This window comes from Tachypleus tridentatus, chromosome 7, assembly GCF_004210375.1.
Source record: "Tachypleus tridentatus isolate NWPU-2018 chromosome 7, ASM421037v1, whole genome shotgun sequence".
NCBI lineage: Eukaryota > Metazoa > Arthropoda > Merostomata > Xiphosura > Limulidae > Tachypleus > Tachypleus tridentatus.
Window position 1 is genome coordinate 67,064,920 of NC_134831.1, and position 17,294 is coordinate 67,082,213.

Sequence of the window (17,294 nt, forward strand, 5' to 3'; positions counted from 1 at the left end):
GTGTGTTTTTTTTTAGCAACGCCACATTAGGCTATCTGTTGTATCCACCGAGGAGAATCGAACCGCTGATTTTAATGTTGTTAATCCGTAGACTTACCGCTGTACCAGTACGGGACGGGGCATATTGCGTCTTTCGAAATGTTTCGATCTTACACAAAGAAAAATAACTCTTCTTCTTTGAAGGTTTGTCGAACTTTATACCAAACTATTAATTCTAAGAGAAAACAAGGGACTCTTAAACATCGTGAAATACATGTTTGTGATGTTATTTATTTAATTTTTCATTATCCTAGGTTTGTGTCACTGAAAACCTATCATAAAATTTCGTGTTTCAATTGGTTTTTGTTACCATTAGTTTATTTTGCTGCTGATATTTTTATGTTGTTTTTTTCCTTTTAATCAAATTTTCACACTGACTGTATTTAGTGTAAAAGTACATCTTAGGAAATATGTTCATGTGCCTTTGAAACTTTAGCCATAAACTTTCTCGAGCAAAATAAAGTTGTTACGTGTTAAACCTTGAACAAAACTTCTCGAACGCCATCTGCGCTAGACAGATCTAAGAGATTAAAGGAAAAATAATTTGTCAACTGATGGACTACTTTAATCAAAAAGTGGGATTTGACCGCCATCCTCATGAAGCTTTCACGGCCTCAATTTGAGGAACACCTGCGGTGTAGTTCTAAAGAAAGAAATGTCGAAACACAGTAAACCGTGTAAGGTGAAACTTGTTCTGGCAAAAAAAATACAGGTATGTCATGCCCAAGTTTCCCCACCACGCCTACACCTTTGGAGAACACGATTATTTTCCTATTAATATTTGTGGCAACGAGACGCTAACCTTAGAACTTCGAAACCACAGTCCGGTATACTAAGCACTAGACCACTCCAGATACACGCACACACGTGTGTGTGTGTGTGTGTGTGTATCACATGAGGTAAAGTAAACTTGTGGATTTTAAGAACTTTTGTAGAAATCCCAAAACGAGAGCTCATGAGAATGATATTTGCGTAAATATATTAATTTCTTCGTAGTGAAACAGAAACAACAGGATAAGCATTGGGTGGCAATTAGGGTTAGCTCCTGAACAGCTCTAAAACTGTGATTCTTTATTTGTTTGTTTTGAATTTCGCGAAAAGCTGCATGATGGCTATCTGCGCTAGCCGTCCCTAATTTAGCAATGTAAAACTAGAGGGAAGGCAGCTAGTCATCACCACCTACCAAGAAATAGTGGGATTGATCATACGTTATAATGCCCCCACGGCTAAAATGGTGAGCGTGTTTGATGTGACGGGGATTCAAACCCGCGACCCTCACATTACGAGTCGAGCGCGCTAACGACCTGGCCATGCTGGACCCTTAAAAAGTATGAACAGTTTTGTAGGAATCTGTTAGTTTTCTGCGTTTTCGTCAAGTCAAAAACGAATGCTAAAGAACGACGATGCATCCTTCGTCAATAAAGTATATTTACTAAAATATAAAATCATAATCTTGATACATTTTTTACGAGGACTGATATAGCTCTCCAAAATGTTCACTCAATTATCAACTCTGTCATAAAAAAATCCCTTTGTTTCTCATTTATGTCTCTATTTTACCTGTTTCTTAAATAAACAAAATATATAACTTCGTGCTACAGTATTAAACAATTTTGCAGAAAGTACTTTCTCACGAACACCCGTAAGTTCCTCTCAGCAAAAATAAGTTTTTCTATCTAAGATCAGACACCAAAAAATATTTATAACAACAGAAAACTAATTTCAAGCAACATCAGCCATCTTAGACACTAAATGTGTAATCCAGTTAAAATAAGAATGCTTTGAGAGGAAGTACAGTGAGCATGTAATTCCTCTGTTTCAAATTTAATATCACTGATTATAATAGGACACGAACACAAGCGTGAGATATACTATCTATGTAAGCCATTTTAAAGCTTATTACATTTTCATCAAAGAACATTGGTATAGCATATATATATCGTTCCTTTTTTCAAATTCTTAACGAGCCCTGAACAAAAAACACACCTGCTACATGCTGATATTTGAAACAGCCGAATTGCGTGATAACACAATTTTGTTTTTCGTACAATGTGTGAAACCAGACGATCTTTATAAATATCCTCAAATATTTAATTGTCTATGCCAAGGGATCGTTCACAATTTTTGCCATTTTCACGAACGTTCAAAACGTACCACTGGAAGAGAAGATGGGTATTCGTGTACGCTTTTCGTAAAATGTCAAAAGAATGTCATTTTCTGTCAAATAATTTGCTAAAGTATTGACCAACAATATATTTGACAAACTTCGTAGGGTTATACAGAGGTCTCTGTTTCACGGTACCTTATTATTTTTATGTGTACGTTATCATAAGGGTATTGAAGGTCATAAAAAAACGTATTATGTCTTTAGTTCAAATTTCGCGCAAAGCTAAACAAGAGCTATCTGCGCTAACTGTCCCTAATTCAGCATACATAGACTGAAGGGAAGGCAGCTAGTCAATAACAACCGACCCCAACTCTTAGCTTATTCTTTTACTAAAAGATAATAGCATTGACTCTCACATCATAATGCCTCCATTGCTGAAAATGCAAGTATGTTCGTGGCAAAGATTCAAATATGTGATCTTTGATTGTATGGCGACCACTTTAACCAAGAGACCATATATGTTTTGTACGTTGAAGAAAACTTCGAAAATTGTGTGTAAATTATTTAATATGCATGCTTTAGATGAACTGATCGAAGACAAAAAAAAACTGTAAAAAAAGGATTTATACATAAAAATATCATTGGTGATATAATTATTCCACAAGAATTGTATAGACATATTGTTTTAAAGTTCATTAGTTCTTTACAATTATACAGGCCTGCGATGGTTTTACTGTCTTGAAATATTTTCATGTTTTATAATAATTCATGTGTCCGAAAATATTCATTTTTATCCTTCACGTACAGATTTTTCACAAAACGTTATTCATTCTTTTACATATATGAATCATTTTCCTCGAAACCGGACCATATTTTGTTATACTTAAACTGTTGACAACCACTGGTTATAGATTTATCCAGACCAATTGCGACGTGAGTGAAAGTCTTATCGATTGTTCTAGAATCTAGAACCCATCAGAAACACACCACTACTATATAAACGGTTAAGAGGCCGCGAAACGTGTTCTTTCTAGATAGTATTTGTTTCTGCATGGCATTAATACTGAAAATATAAAAATAATCACTTTGACATTTTATTATTTTCAATATTATTTATTCATCGCTATGGCAACAAATCATTACAGAATTCGTCAAAAAAAACATATTACATGTATTTTGGAATAAAACCTGGGAACCAAAACAAATCATGGACTCGGCACAAGTTTGCACAGTTTGTAGTTAAAACGTTTAGACAATGGACTAAAGGTATTAAAAAAAGTATTTACCTTTTGGAATTCCAATGGTCTGGAGTGAGCGTAGAAACCACGTAGATCACTGTTATTTTTGTTCATGTAACGTGAAGAGCAACAATACTCGAGATATAAAGGAAATTTCTTATCTGAACCTACAATCTACTATTAGACTTGTTGCTCATGAACCTAATGTGAAGGGGATACAGGTACATCAGATTAAGAATCAGATATCAATAACAATTATTATAGGGATTGTTTTCAACTCGAAACGTTTGGTAAACCACAACTTTTCACACAAGGTGAACTTAATGACTTGGTGAGCGATTTGAGCCTTTTCACGGGATTCTTCAAAGATTTTGGAGTCCAGACTTTGGACTAAGAAGTTACATTCTCCAGCATTGCTGAATTAATACCAATACTAGAAGGTGCAGTCTATGAACCAAATGAAATGGCGATTATTCATTAATTTCTCCAAAAGAAGTCTGAAAGGTGATCTCCTTCACAATGGTAAAATATATACAACTATTCCTACTGCTCTTTCAGTTCACTTGAGAAAAAACATACAAAAATCTAACCTTTTCTTAATATTGGGAAATACAAAAACACGGTTGGCTGCTTTGTGGAAACGTAAAAGTAATTTGTATCTTTTTGGGTCAAAAACCCAGTTATAAAAAATGTCAATGTTTTTTGTGTGAATGAGACACGAAGTTTAGAAAAGATGTGAAATGGAATAAACGAAAAAAACTTTAGAAACTTGGGAAAATTTTTTGTATTAAAACAGAACAAGTTTGCTTTTTCATTTTGACTGAAAATAATTTTTATAATTTTTTTTCCCCCATTTGACCATGTCATTGCATTTTGTTTCTAAATATCAGGTCATCCCTTAAGCAATGTCCGAATCTAAGTTCAGAAAAAGAGAAAGGATTTCAAACGTTTTTAACGTTACTTAATCAATAATGTATGTTCCATTATTATTAATTACTTCCTGCCAACGATTCACAAGCTTCTGAATGCCACTTCTAAAAATTCTTAGAGTATGGAGTAAAATAATGTAGAGAGGGTAGTTTTGACATCTTCATGTGTTCCAAACTCTTTTCCATCAAGATAGTTCTGCAAACTACGGAATGCATGATAATCAGATGAAGCAAGGTCTGAAAAATAAGGAGGATGTGGAAAAGTTTCCCAGTCTAGTTTAATCTTTACAGATGTGATCCTTGCTGTTTGGGGCCGTAACATTATCCTGGTGTAACACAACACCTTTACGATTGATCAAACCAGGCTTCTTTGCTTTCAGTGCAACATTCAAGCGCTCTAACTGTTGACAACAGAAGTCTTATGTAATCGTTACAATAAGTGGCAGCATCTCAAAGTGGATCACACCAAACGTTTAACAAGGCTTTCCTACGGTGGAGGTCCATTTTGGGCTGTGCTTTAGCCAGTTTACCTACACTGAGCCATTGTCTGCGGCGCTTTATATTTTTATAAAATTGAAATTTTACAACTGCTGTCACTAACCTGTCCAAAAAAGGTGAGTTACGTTCACGAGAGTGCAGAGAAGTGGAAATGTCCACTCTTGCTCTAAGGTTGGCTTCTGTCGAATTATGAGTGCCCCATTTTCCAAGTTTTGACACCTTTCCAAGCTGTTGCAGATGACGGTGACCTGTTGAATGGGTTGAATTAAGGTTCTGTGCTAGTTCTTCAACTGTTACAGCACAATCTTCATCAAGTGCAGCCAGCAGCAATTCATCATTAAACTTAACAGGACGACCTGAACGCAGCGCGTCATTTACGTTGTAATCACCCGATTTGAACTTCCGAAACTACCTTCAAGATTTACTTCCATTGAAAGACTCCGCACCACAAACACCTCGAATATTTCGTGTAGTTTCTACCGCATTATTGCCTTTTTTTAATGGGGACCCATTTAACAAGTTTTGACACCATTGCAAGTTGTTGCAGAAGACGGTGAACTGTCAAATGTTACAACACAATCTTTATCAAGTGCAGCCAGCAGCAAGTCATCATTAAACTCAATAGGACGACCTGAACGTGGTGCATCACTTTAGCTGTAGTCACCTGATCTGAACTTCTGAAACCACCTTCGAGATTTTCTTTCATTGAGAGACACCGCACCATAAACACCCTGAATTATATGCCTAATGTGCTCCTCAGACACATCCAGCTTCATAAGGGTTTATTTGATTAGTGATTTGAAAAAGTGGAGTTGAGTTAGCTTCTTTTATTTGTCTGAACATTTTTATACACGTCCTCCTACACATTTTCGTCATTAAAGCCTTCTACAAAGACAGAAATGATGATGCACTTTTTGTATTAAATTTTTGGACATTACTTATGAGATGACCTGATGTATGTAATGGAAAGATATTCTTGTCTAACAAATCCCCGGGGCATTTAATTTGGCCAGGCATAGCCAGGTGGGTTAACATGAGGGTCGCGAGTTCAAATCCCGGTCGCATCAAACATGCTCGCCATTTCAGCCGTGGGAGCGTTATAATGTGACGGTTAATCCACTATTCGTCGGTAAAATAGTAGCCCAAGAGTTGGCTGTGGGTGGTGATGGCTAGCTGCCTTCCCTCTAGTCTTAATTGCTAGATTAGGGACGGCTAACGCAGATAGCCCTAGTGTAGCTTTGCACGAAATCCAAAAACAAATTCTACCAATAATTCACCACCCATCTAACTATTAACTCTCGCACCAATTCAATAATATATATATATATACACTGAAACACAGTACATGATGTTTATACAATTCTTGTAAAGTTTCTAATTTTAAAACGTTAATTTTTACTTAATTTGTTTAAAATTCAAATACCATTCAAGTGTTTTATATCGATAGCTAGTCAACAAAATTCTGTTGTTAACATATGCTTCAAAGTATTCATTAAGGGTTGGTTTGTTTTGAATTTCGCGCAAAGCTACTCGAAGGCTATCTGCGCTAGCCGTCCGTAATTTAGCAGTGTAAGACAAGAGGGAAGGCAGCTGGCCATCACAACCCACCGCCAACTCTTGGGCTACTAGATCACACCAGTTTCAAATGTTTTGAGACACTAACATGAATGCAGTGAAATGCCATTATTGTTATTTTTAAACAAAAATTAAATTTATATCCTTACTTAACCACCGTTCGTAATTTTCATAGTCAAACAGACTTAGAGGGCGCTAATATACAACGTTGAAGCATTAACAAAAATTCGGTAATATTAACTGTTGCGTTTGTGTGTTTAAAATCGTGCACAAAGCTAAACAATGGGCTATCTATTCTCTGCCCACTACGAGCACTGAAACCCGGAGTTTAGTAGTGTGAGTCTGCAGACATGCCGTTGTGCCACTGGGATGGGGGATAGTGAAATTAAAAATTTGAGTCGAAACATTTTATTCACCCACAACCATTTTGATATCCTCGGAACTTAAGGCTTGTAGTTACGAAGTCCCTACCACTTTTTTTTTACCTGTCGCTTAAAAATGTTACCTTTTGACCACACTTCTAAAATAAATGCACGTGAATTATTTGGTCAAGTTTCTGTTTCAATGACAAGAAATAAGAAATCTGAATTATTACCTAAGATTTTATTATTTAGTTTTGAGTGTTTGTTTGTTTTATACTTTCGCGCAAAGCTATACGAGGGGTATCTGCGCTAGCCGTCACTAATTTAGCAGTGTAAGACTAGATGAAAGGCAGCTAGTCATCACCTACCACCGCAAACTCTTGGGCTACTCTTTTACCAACGAATAGTAAGATTGACCGTCACATTATAACAACCCCACGGCTGAAATGGCGAGCATGTGTGGTGTGACGGGAATTCGAACCCGCGACCCTCAGATTACGAGTCGAATGCCTTAATCACCTAGTCACGCCGGTTCTAGTTTTGAGTATCTTGTTTCTTCAATTGATAAAATTCCGTTATGTGATAAGTTTAAGTCCGGTTTGGGATAATTTATAGGTCTTAAAGGTCTATATGATATGGTTCTTAAGATCAGAACTTTTAACCGTGAATCGCTTCAGTTGAATTAATTTTTAAATTTATTTTATTGAAGAGCTGTTTTTCTTCTACCTTATCACCGTTCTCAATTTTCATAATCAAAAGACTTGCACCTAATGCAAAACACTGAAAAATCAACAGTAATTAAAAATTTGACTTCGAGCATTTAAATTACATACAACCAATTTAATATCCTAAGAAATTAAGGCTTACAGTTACGAAATCCAAACATTTTTTGTTGTTGATGTTGTTGTTTTTTATCTGTCGCTTGAAAATATGCTACATTTTAACCACACTTTGAAAATAAAATGAACGCGAATTCGTCCATCAAAGAAATGCGAAATACTCTTGAGGGCAAAACTTCAGTTACAAGTTGTTGTTTTTTACTGTTAGAAAGCAGAGCTTCACATTTACAAGTTACTAAATATATCAGTAGATTACAAGATTTTGTCACGTTTTATATGATCTCTTTGCAGTTACACTTTGTGTAAACTGTCGTAAAAACAACTATTCACATCTATAGTTCAATCTAAATAAACAGTCTTAAAATCCTCCATCTTATTGATACAAACTCCTTGCGCTTACGGTTCCTAAATTACGTGTGACCAGACGTATCATTCTATTAGAACAAATAACTAGAATTCTTTTTTTAGCATAAACAAAACGACTCTTACATTTATATAACAATTTGTTTCTTTGTTTTAATACAAAGCCACACTGGGTTATCTCCGTATTTTAACGCTGTAAATCCGTAAACTTACAGCTGTCTCACCGGTAGACATCTTTCTATAACAATAAATTATATTTCCCCAAAATTAAAATAATAGGTTAAAGTTTACCAACTCCATTTTCGGAAAGCGTTTTGACAACAAATATTTTTTATAGCTGAGTGCACATCTCATCGCATTTACACCTATTTTATCGGTGTTTATCATGAATGCAACCGACAGTAATAAAAATGTGTTGTTGTGTGTACATATATATACATATATTTAATCTTTGTATAAGAGTTGAGTTTCTGTTCAATTTTGAAACGAGCAAAAACAGGATTTAAAATTTTTGAGTCATGTTGTTAATGTTATTCGACTTCATTTTGAGGCTGTTTTAATTGGTAAAACCGCAAATATTGTATAAATAAAAGACAAAGTTTCAAATTGATCACTAAAATAGAACTGTGTGCTTAAAAAGACAATAAAGGTTTTAGTACATAACTACCTGGACGGAAGTTGTGTAAATTAATGATTAAAGAAAGGCCATCTGAGAACACGAAAAGTTGCTTTCTTTATTTGTAATAGAAAATAAACATAAAAACTTCAATACAAAATGTAAAACTGCAAGTTTTGAATGTATCTACGTGTGGACCAAATGAATCTCCACACCAAACTTGGTGGTGATTCATCTACAGGGGTAGAAGTAGCAGCGAAAAAACTCAAAAACGTCCATAAAACAACCGCAATACTAAAACTTTCTATGTACTTGTGCTTGGACCAAATGAACCTCCATCCACAACCTGCGAAGTAGTTACATGGACATACATCAGTCAGCACTATTATATGTATATAGATTCTCAAGTAATATATATAAATTGTCTTATTGTTCACAGACGTTGCTCAACTGGTGAGGGAGTGTTTCAGTTCAAGACACAAAGAGGTCAAGAAATTATCTTGGAGTTAAAGAGGGCGATTGCTCTTTGGTCAGCACGAAAGGCAGCAGTTGTGGCTTTGCGTCAGAGCCGGTCACTAGAGAGCAGGACAAGCAGTCACAGATTGTGGACTCGCGGAGGTATATATCTAAAAATGCTTTAGATAAAACACGGTACTGTAAATAATGATTCGCAAAAAATGTGTATCCACTTTTACGACACAATGGTCAATAATTTCACCAGTTAAGGCTAATTTAGAGAAATAATCAATTAACTCGTAATCTTAGTGGCTTCCTCTATTTAGGGGTTGTATATTTTTTTTACGATATTAACCGTGTATTCGTATTACTAATTATATTACGTTACCATTATTAACTGTCATAAATTGAGTCTAACTTATAGGTCGTTCAGCACCCTCTACGCCTTTCCTTTCGATACCTCATCTGTGGAACACTTGCCCAGAAATTTGGAGTCGTAAATCCGCATCTCCTTCAAGACATCAACAAGACGACGTAAACTACATCATACCAGTTTTTGAATGTTCCAACAGTTCCCCAGGAAATGATAGTAACTCATTATCTCCCGATTTATTGAAAAAAAAAGGATCTCATCACGAACATTCGGGTCAAGAGTCAGAGCCGGTCGAACAAGCAACGTGTGATAACACCTCTTGCATCAGAACTTCTTTACCTTCGAAGAGCGATAAACGTTTTTCCCAGAACTCGACAACGCCTCACATGGAGAAATTACAGAGATCGCGAAATATTAAATCACTGAAGGAAATAAGAGAATCAGAAGGTAATCTCGACAAAGATAGCATCAGTAGTTATTATTATTTCCATGTAATTACATCTGAAGCTAAACCACAAATATTAGATAAGTTTAATTACAGAGAAGCATCTGCCTTCATTTCTTATCCAGCAGTTACACTGTATCTCACAATGGCTCTTTTATGGAACATAATTTTCTTATTAAGCTTCATGAAGAGTGATTGCTGCTCGAAACTTTGCCATATGAACTAAATTTGTTTCTATTACCACAATTTGATTTTATTTGATCCAATAATCTACCAACGTTATGTGGATTCCGATTCCTTTTTTAATTATTTTTAGAAACTGTCTCGCGAGATATTCTCTATTGTTTATTAGTTTTCACTTACATCTAAGCTATTCGAGTCTCATGATATTGTGTGTACAACTAAATATGTTGTAAACAGCGATGAAACGTGTATTCTAATCTTTGTACCTAATAACGTAAGAAAAATATCTAGTTAGCTATACTCGTTAACGGGTTGATTATTATTAGTTCCACTCTAAGTAGCTTGCTTTAATCGAAAATTAATAATAATAATATATCATAATGATATTTTCTTTGTTAGGAATGTAATGAATCCGCTCATACTGTTTCCTCTCATTTGATGCGTGTGTTTTCTTACAGCAAAGCCACATCGGGCCACCTGCTGAGCCCACCGAGGTGAATCGAACCACTGATTTTAACGATATAAATACATGGACTCACCGCAATACTAGCGGGAGATTCTCATTTGATAAATAACCTTATAATATTATATTATTTGAACATCTTTATATCAATTGATAGGAAGGTAAATCAACGATGTATTTTGGGTATTATTAATGCGCGTGCGTAAAGCTTTTGCTATTAATTATTTGTTTGTGTGTAATTTTGAGAAATCACTTGTGCAGCAGTTATTTCGTATACTTAAAACGCTAAAATTTGAGGTCCGATCTCTGCGTATGAACCCCATTGTCCACCTATACACTAAAATGAATATGCATGTTATTTGTTTTGTATAATTTCGGTGAGTCACTTCCATATTTCTGTCCGTATAGAAATGTTTTTGGTGTCAAATATCATAAGATTCAACCAATGAAATGTGATTTTACGTTAATTGTTCCTTTTAAAAGTATATTTGTATATTAATCTGGAGTACGTCGTTTGTGATTATGATTGTTTGTTTGTTTTGGAATTTCGCACAAAGCTACTCGAGGGCTATCTGTGCTAGCCGTCCCTAATTTAGCAGTGTAAGACTAAAGGGAAGGCAGCTAATCATCACAACCCACCGCCAACTCTTGGCCTACTCTTTTACCAACGAATTGGATTGACCGTCACATTATAACGCCCTCACGGTTGAAAGGGCGAAAATGTCTGGCGCGACCGGGATGCGAAACCGCGACCCTCAGATTACGAGTCGCACGCTTTAACACGCTTGTCCATGCGGGGCCGATTGTGATTATGAACTAGAGCTTTATTGATCTGACTGGTCTCGGGTATAAACATGTATGAGCATATATCTGTGATAATTCGAGAAGTTACACGAGTTTAGAGTGGTTTGGTTTGTTTTGAATTTCGCGCAAAGCTACATGACAGCTACTTGCGTTAGCCTTCACTAATTTAGTAGTGTAGACTAGAGGGTAAGCAGCTAGTCATCACAACCCACCGTCAACTCTTGGGCCACTCTTACCAACGAATAGTGGGATCGATGGTCACATCATAACGTCTCCACGACTGAAAGGGCGAGCATGTTTTGGTGTGATAGGGATTCGAACCCGCGACCCTCGGATTGTGAGTCGAGTGCCTTAATCACCAGGGCATACCGGGCCAGTTTAGAGTGAACTACAAGTTTAGTGGTTGAACTTTTGCACGTTCTTAAAACTAAAATGGAAGTTACAAAAATATCTAGGTTGCGTTTAACACCTTATCATTATCGATAGATGTTAACCCTATACTTATAAAAATTCTGGCTTTAGAACAACAGGTACGACAGTGACTTACATTCGACGGTTATTTGTGGTTTTCAATATAAAAAATTTGTAAAAATCTTGATGTGACAAAGAATAGATGGCAATATTTGGAAACCTTCTTATTAGATCGGGAAACACTAACAGCAAATAATTACTAATGGATTCTTAATCCACATCCGCTCAGTTTGAAAGACCATCTTCGAAACGTGTTTATGTGGTTTATAAAGTAAAACTCAGCCTGGACGGATGATAGAATTAACGTATAGGTAGAAATTGGAAATTTATTTTATTTCGCGAACAGAGATAAAAGAACATCAAAATATAAAAGTTATAAATACTAAGTTCTAATACTGTGGAAGCTTAATAAAAGATAGAAGATAAAGTAGGAAGACCAGGATACTGAAGTACTCAAAATGTGGATATAGAGAAGAGAAAAGGAATGTGGAAGATTTTAAGGTTCTGGTAAATAAACATACGACATTAACGATACTTAGATGAATGACAGAAGAACAAAATGAACAAACTTGTATGGATGCGAAAGAAAGTTACAGATAGAAAACGCTGATGTGTGCGCAAAAACCATTTTGCAGGAAAAAGGATATATGTAAAAGAAATAGGTTAAGGTATATAAAAGGATAGGTACGAAAGATTAATTTACAACTATTATAAAGAAAATTGAATATACACAAATGAACAAGTCGATGTACGTGCAAAATTTATTATTTTATTAATTGCACCAGGTCCCCCAACGGGACATCAGTAAGACTACGGACGTACAACTCTAAAATCCGAAGTTCGACTCCTCGCGGTAGACACAGAAGATAGCCCAACGTGGTTTACCTCTTAAACAAATCAGAAATTATATTCAGCTTTGATGCAATTACTTTTTTGTTGTTGAAAAATACTCTTTCATAACTACAGCCTTCATTCTGTAGGTGAGAGTGCCAACCCCAGTGGCTCAACGGTAAGTATGAAGACTGAAAACGCTAAAAACTAGGTTTCGATATTCGTCGGCGTAGCACAGGCAGCCCATTGTATATCTTTACACATAAACAAACGAAAGCAGGTGAGTGATGCTTCAGAATAGCTTGAATGGTAGTTTCGGAGCCCTAAACGCTCTGATATGCGAGTTCTTTGATCCTGTGCAAAACTCTGGCATTTTAGCTTTGTGTGATTGAGCAACCTCACTGTGCAAACCTTTCTCCTCACAAAGGGTTGTGAAACAATCTAACTGTGGCATCAACTTCGATAAAGCCTCTCCCGTAAATGTTATTAGCAAAGGTTAACGCACAGTATTTGGTTGGACTGTCAAGACAGGTTAGATTCATGCTGTAAATGGCAGAGAACTGTTGAGAGTGGTGTTATTCGAGGCAGATTGGTATCGATAGTTGTCCAGTCTAATTGCCATTTTACATATGCCATGATATATCTTATAGTAGTTAATAGAACAACAACACATCTTACAAGATTTATCGACGCCTATTCAAAACTTGTCCGCAAAAATGGACAGTTGAGCTCTTCCCAAAAGCATCTTCCAGATGTGAAGTTTTGTCGAGGTATTCTGACCAGTTTCAAAACATTCCCACTTGTTAGCTGAAAATTCAACAGTGTTAATCTTAGTTTCTCTTTCACCGTAATAACCAACTAATGATGAGGATACCAGTGGGTCAATTTGATAGGCATGCTTTCTTGCTATGGCATTCTCTGGTATTCTGTAAAACAATTATTTGATGGTCGTTAAGACAGAAATGATCCTTCCAGAGTTTGTAAAAAGATTTGATAAAGAGATAGGTCAATATCTCGAAGACGTTACCTGTTGACCAGCTACACTGATAACTTCAAAACGTTAGCTTCTGTAAACTTCTTAAAGGTGGATATTCGTACATTATCTATCCCTGCAGCTCCAACTTTTAGATGTATTTACGGTTCTCACAAATACTGCAAGTGTAAATATCATATTGATCTTCGTCTTTGTTCTGTATTTTTTAGTGAATTTAAGGTAATTGAATAAGTAAAGTTCACAAGATTTATATAGTCTAAGTACTCGATTTTACTGATATAAATAAGATAATTTTGTATTATTATAATTTTCAGCTGTAACAGTTCTTGTTTTTGTAACTTAAAATAGTTTCCTAACGGTAGTCTTTCAAAACTATTAGGCCCAGCATGGCCAGGTGGTTAGAGCACTCGACTCGTAATTTGATGATCACAGGTTCAAAGCCCATACAGCCTTGTGGGTGTTATAATGTTACGGTCAATTCCACTATTCGTTGGTAAAAGAGTGGCCCAAGAGTTGAGGTTGGTGGTGATGACTAGTTGCTTTCCTTCTAGTCTTACACTGCTAAATTAGGGACGGCTAGTGAGGATAGTCCTTGTGTAGTTCTTCACAAAATTTAAAAAAGCAAGCAAATCAAAACTGTTAAAACACATTAGTTCTTACGCTGTAATAACAAGAAATTCCAAAAATCAAAACTGTAGGTACAAATAAATCATTTTCAATATTTGTCTTTGTACATATAGGCATATTCAATGAAATAAAACATGGTACTTATATCCGGTGTGTACTTTGTAATAGGCTGATTTTCGTAGTGGCGAGCCAAAGTACAATAGCATACGACTTTGAAATAGGCTTATCACGCATTTAATATGCTTTGCTTTTGCTCATGAAATATGTTATTACATTCACGATAAAAACTTTTATGAAAGATTTGCCAAATTACAAAATTATAAAAGTAACAGTCTGACTTGAATTTTCATGAAAATCTACATAAACACTTTCTATTTTTGTTGTTCCTAATGTTTAAATGATAGACTAAAAGTAAAGGCACTAGAGGAACACCGAACGTCATCTAATACAATATTCTTAGTGAAAAATAAAAGTTCACCGACACTCTAATAACAACCCCAAAGTACTTGACTAGATTTTGTGTATGGACGCGCTGATTGGTAGTCCTGCACGATATTCGCTAGACCACGATAGCCAAATGTATCGGGTCATCCCTTAAGTAATATCCGATTTTAGGTTCAGAAAAAGAGAAAGGATTTCAAACACTTTTAATGTTTTTAATCAATAATGTATGTTCCATTATTATTAATTACTTCCTGCCAACGATTCACAAGCTTATGAATCCCACTTCTAAAAATTCTTGGAGTTTGGAGGAAAAGAATATAGAGGGTAGTGTTGACATATTCATGTGTTCCAAGCTCTTTTCCATTAAGATAGTTCTGCAAACTTCGGAATAAATGATAATCAGATGGGGAAAGGTCTGGAAAATAAGGAGGATGTGGAGTCTAGCTTTTCAATCTTTACAGATGTAATCCTTGCTGTATGGGGTCGTGCATTCTCCTGGTATAATACAATGCCTTTACGATTGATCAAAACAGGCCTCTTTTCTTTCAGTGCAACATTCAAGCGCTCTAACTGTTGATAATACAAGTCTGATGTAACCGTTACATTGAGTGGCAACAACTCAAAGTGGATCACACCAACAATATCCTACGAAACGCTTAACAAGACTTTCCTAGGGTGGAGGTTCATTTTGGGCTTTATTTTAGCCAGTTTACCTGCACTGACCCATTGTCTGTGGCGCTTAACAATTTTTATAAGGTATCCACTTTTCATTTCCAGTCATTAACCTGTCCAAAAAAGGTGAGTTACGTTCACGAGTGTGCAGAGAAGTGCAAATGTCCGTTCTTGCTCTAAGGTTGGCTTCTGTCGAATTATGAGTGCCCCATTTTCCAAGTTTTGACACCTTTCCAAGCTGTTGCAGATGACGGTGACCTGTTGAATGGGTTGAATTAAGGTTCTGTGCAGGTTCTTCAACTGTTACAGCACAATCGTCATCAAGTGCAGCCAGCAGCAATTCATCATTAAACTCAACAGGACGACCTGAACGCAGCGCGTCATTTACGTTGTAATCACCTGATTTGAACTTCCGAAACTACCTTCAAGATTTACTTTCATTGAAAGACTCCGCACCACAAACACCTCGAATATTTCGTGTAGTTTCTACCGCATTATTGCCTTTTTTTAAACTCAAAGCATTATATGCCTAATGTGCTCCTCAGACACGTCCATTTTCATAAAGGTTTATTTGATTAATGATCTGAAAACGTGGAGTTGGGTTAGTTTCTTTTATTTGTCTGAACATTTTTATACACGTTTTACTACATATTTTAATCATTAAAGCCTTCTAGAAAGACGGAAATGATGATGCACTTTTTGTATTAAATTTTTATACATTACTTATGGGATGACCTGATATATTAAAGATTAACGAATCATTAGCCTCGGGCTACTTACCATAAGTTTTAATGTACGAGTTTCTGAACGAAAAATGCCTGTTAGGGATGAAAATGCCTACCTCCAATCCTTTAAAAAAAAAAAAAACAATTTCACTAGAATTGCAAAGCGTCTTGTTTAACACGCTATACGAGGGCTTTTAAAAAAATAGTGGACTGTTTGAATTGTGCGGCTCCAGTAGGTTCTAGGGGAAACCGCTTGGTGTCGCTAGGTTTGCACAGATCAGCTGATTACGACGCCATTTCCCGATTGCAGATATCTTCATTTGTGTATTAACTACGCGGTTTTAAGTGAAGTGCGATTTTTTTCGTTTGGCGGATTTCAGAATGAATGACCTGAAGGAGCAACGACTTGCTGTGAAATTTTGTGTTAAACTTGGAAAATCAGCGACTGAAACTTTTGCTATGCTTAACACGGCTTACGGTGATGTTGCTATGAAGCGTACGGCACGTTTCAAGTGGCATGAACGTTTTAAAGATGGTCGACAGTCCATTGAAGATGATGAGCGTCCTGGACGTCCTTCCACGTCAACTGACGACCCACACGTCGACAAAATCAACACCCTGGTGCGGGCAAATCGACATCTGACTGTCAGGGAGCTTGCTGAAGAGTGTGGGATATCAGTTGGATCTTGTTACGAGATTTTGACCGAAAAATTGAAGATGCACCGCGTTGCTGCGAAATTCAGCCCTCAGAACTCGTGAGTTTTTGGCCAAACACTCGATCACTGTTCTTCCCCACCCACCCTACTCACCTGACCTTGCTCCTTGCGATTTTTTCTTGTTCCCCAAACTCAAAAGACCCTTGATAGGAAGAAGATTTGAGACGATTCCCGATATTAAGGCAAATGCGACGAAGGAGCTGGAGGACATTACAAAAGAAGCGTACCAGGACTGTTTCAACAAGTGGAAACACCGTTGGGATAAGTGTGTGCGTTGGGGAGGAGAGTACTTTGAAGGGGTCCCAGACATGTAACTTCTAAATAAAGTACATTTTGTTTTATGACGTCAGTCCGCGTATTTTTTCAACATATCTCGTATTTATGGGATAGTAATATTAATATATATATATAAACTCTGCAAAATCAAAACTTAATTTTTTTTGTTCTTCACTTCTTCTTAGTTGCAAGTTCATTCGCGAAATCCAAAAAGCGTTATATCAAATTTCAGTTTAATGTGTGTGTGT

At 36.3% G+C, this 17,294-nt stretch overlaps 1 protein-coding gene across 2 annotated transcripts in view; it reads left to right on the forward strand.

The window, feature by feature from the left end:
- The window catches only part of LOC143255875 (docking protein 2-like), a 131,796-nt gene that overhangs the window by 112,687 nt on the left and 1,815 nt on the right, over positions 1-17,294 (forward strand). For both annotated transcript variants that reach the window (XM_076512216.1, XM_076512217.1), the window contains exons 4-5: positions 9,006-9,184; positions 9,447-9,842. In XM_076512216.1, the coding sequence (XP_076368331.1) occupies positions 9,006-9,184; positions 9,447-9,842 (575 nt within the window). The remainder of the gene's footprint in view (positions 1-9,005; positions 9,185-9,446; positions 9,843-17,294) is intronic.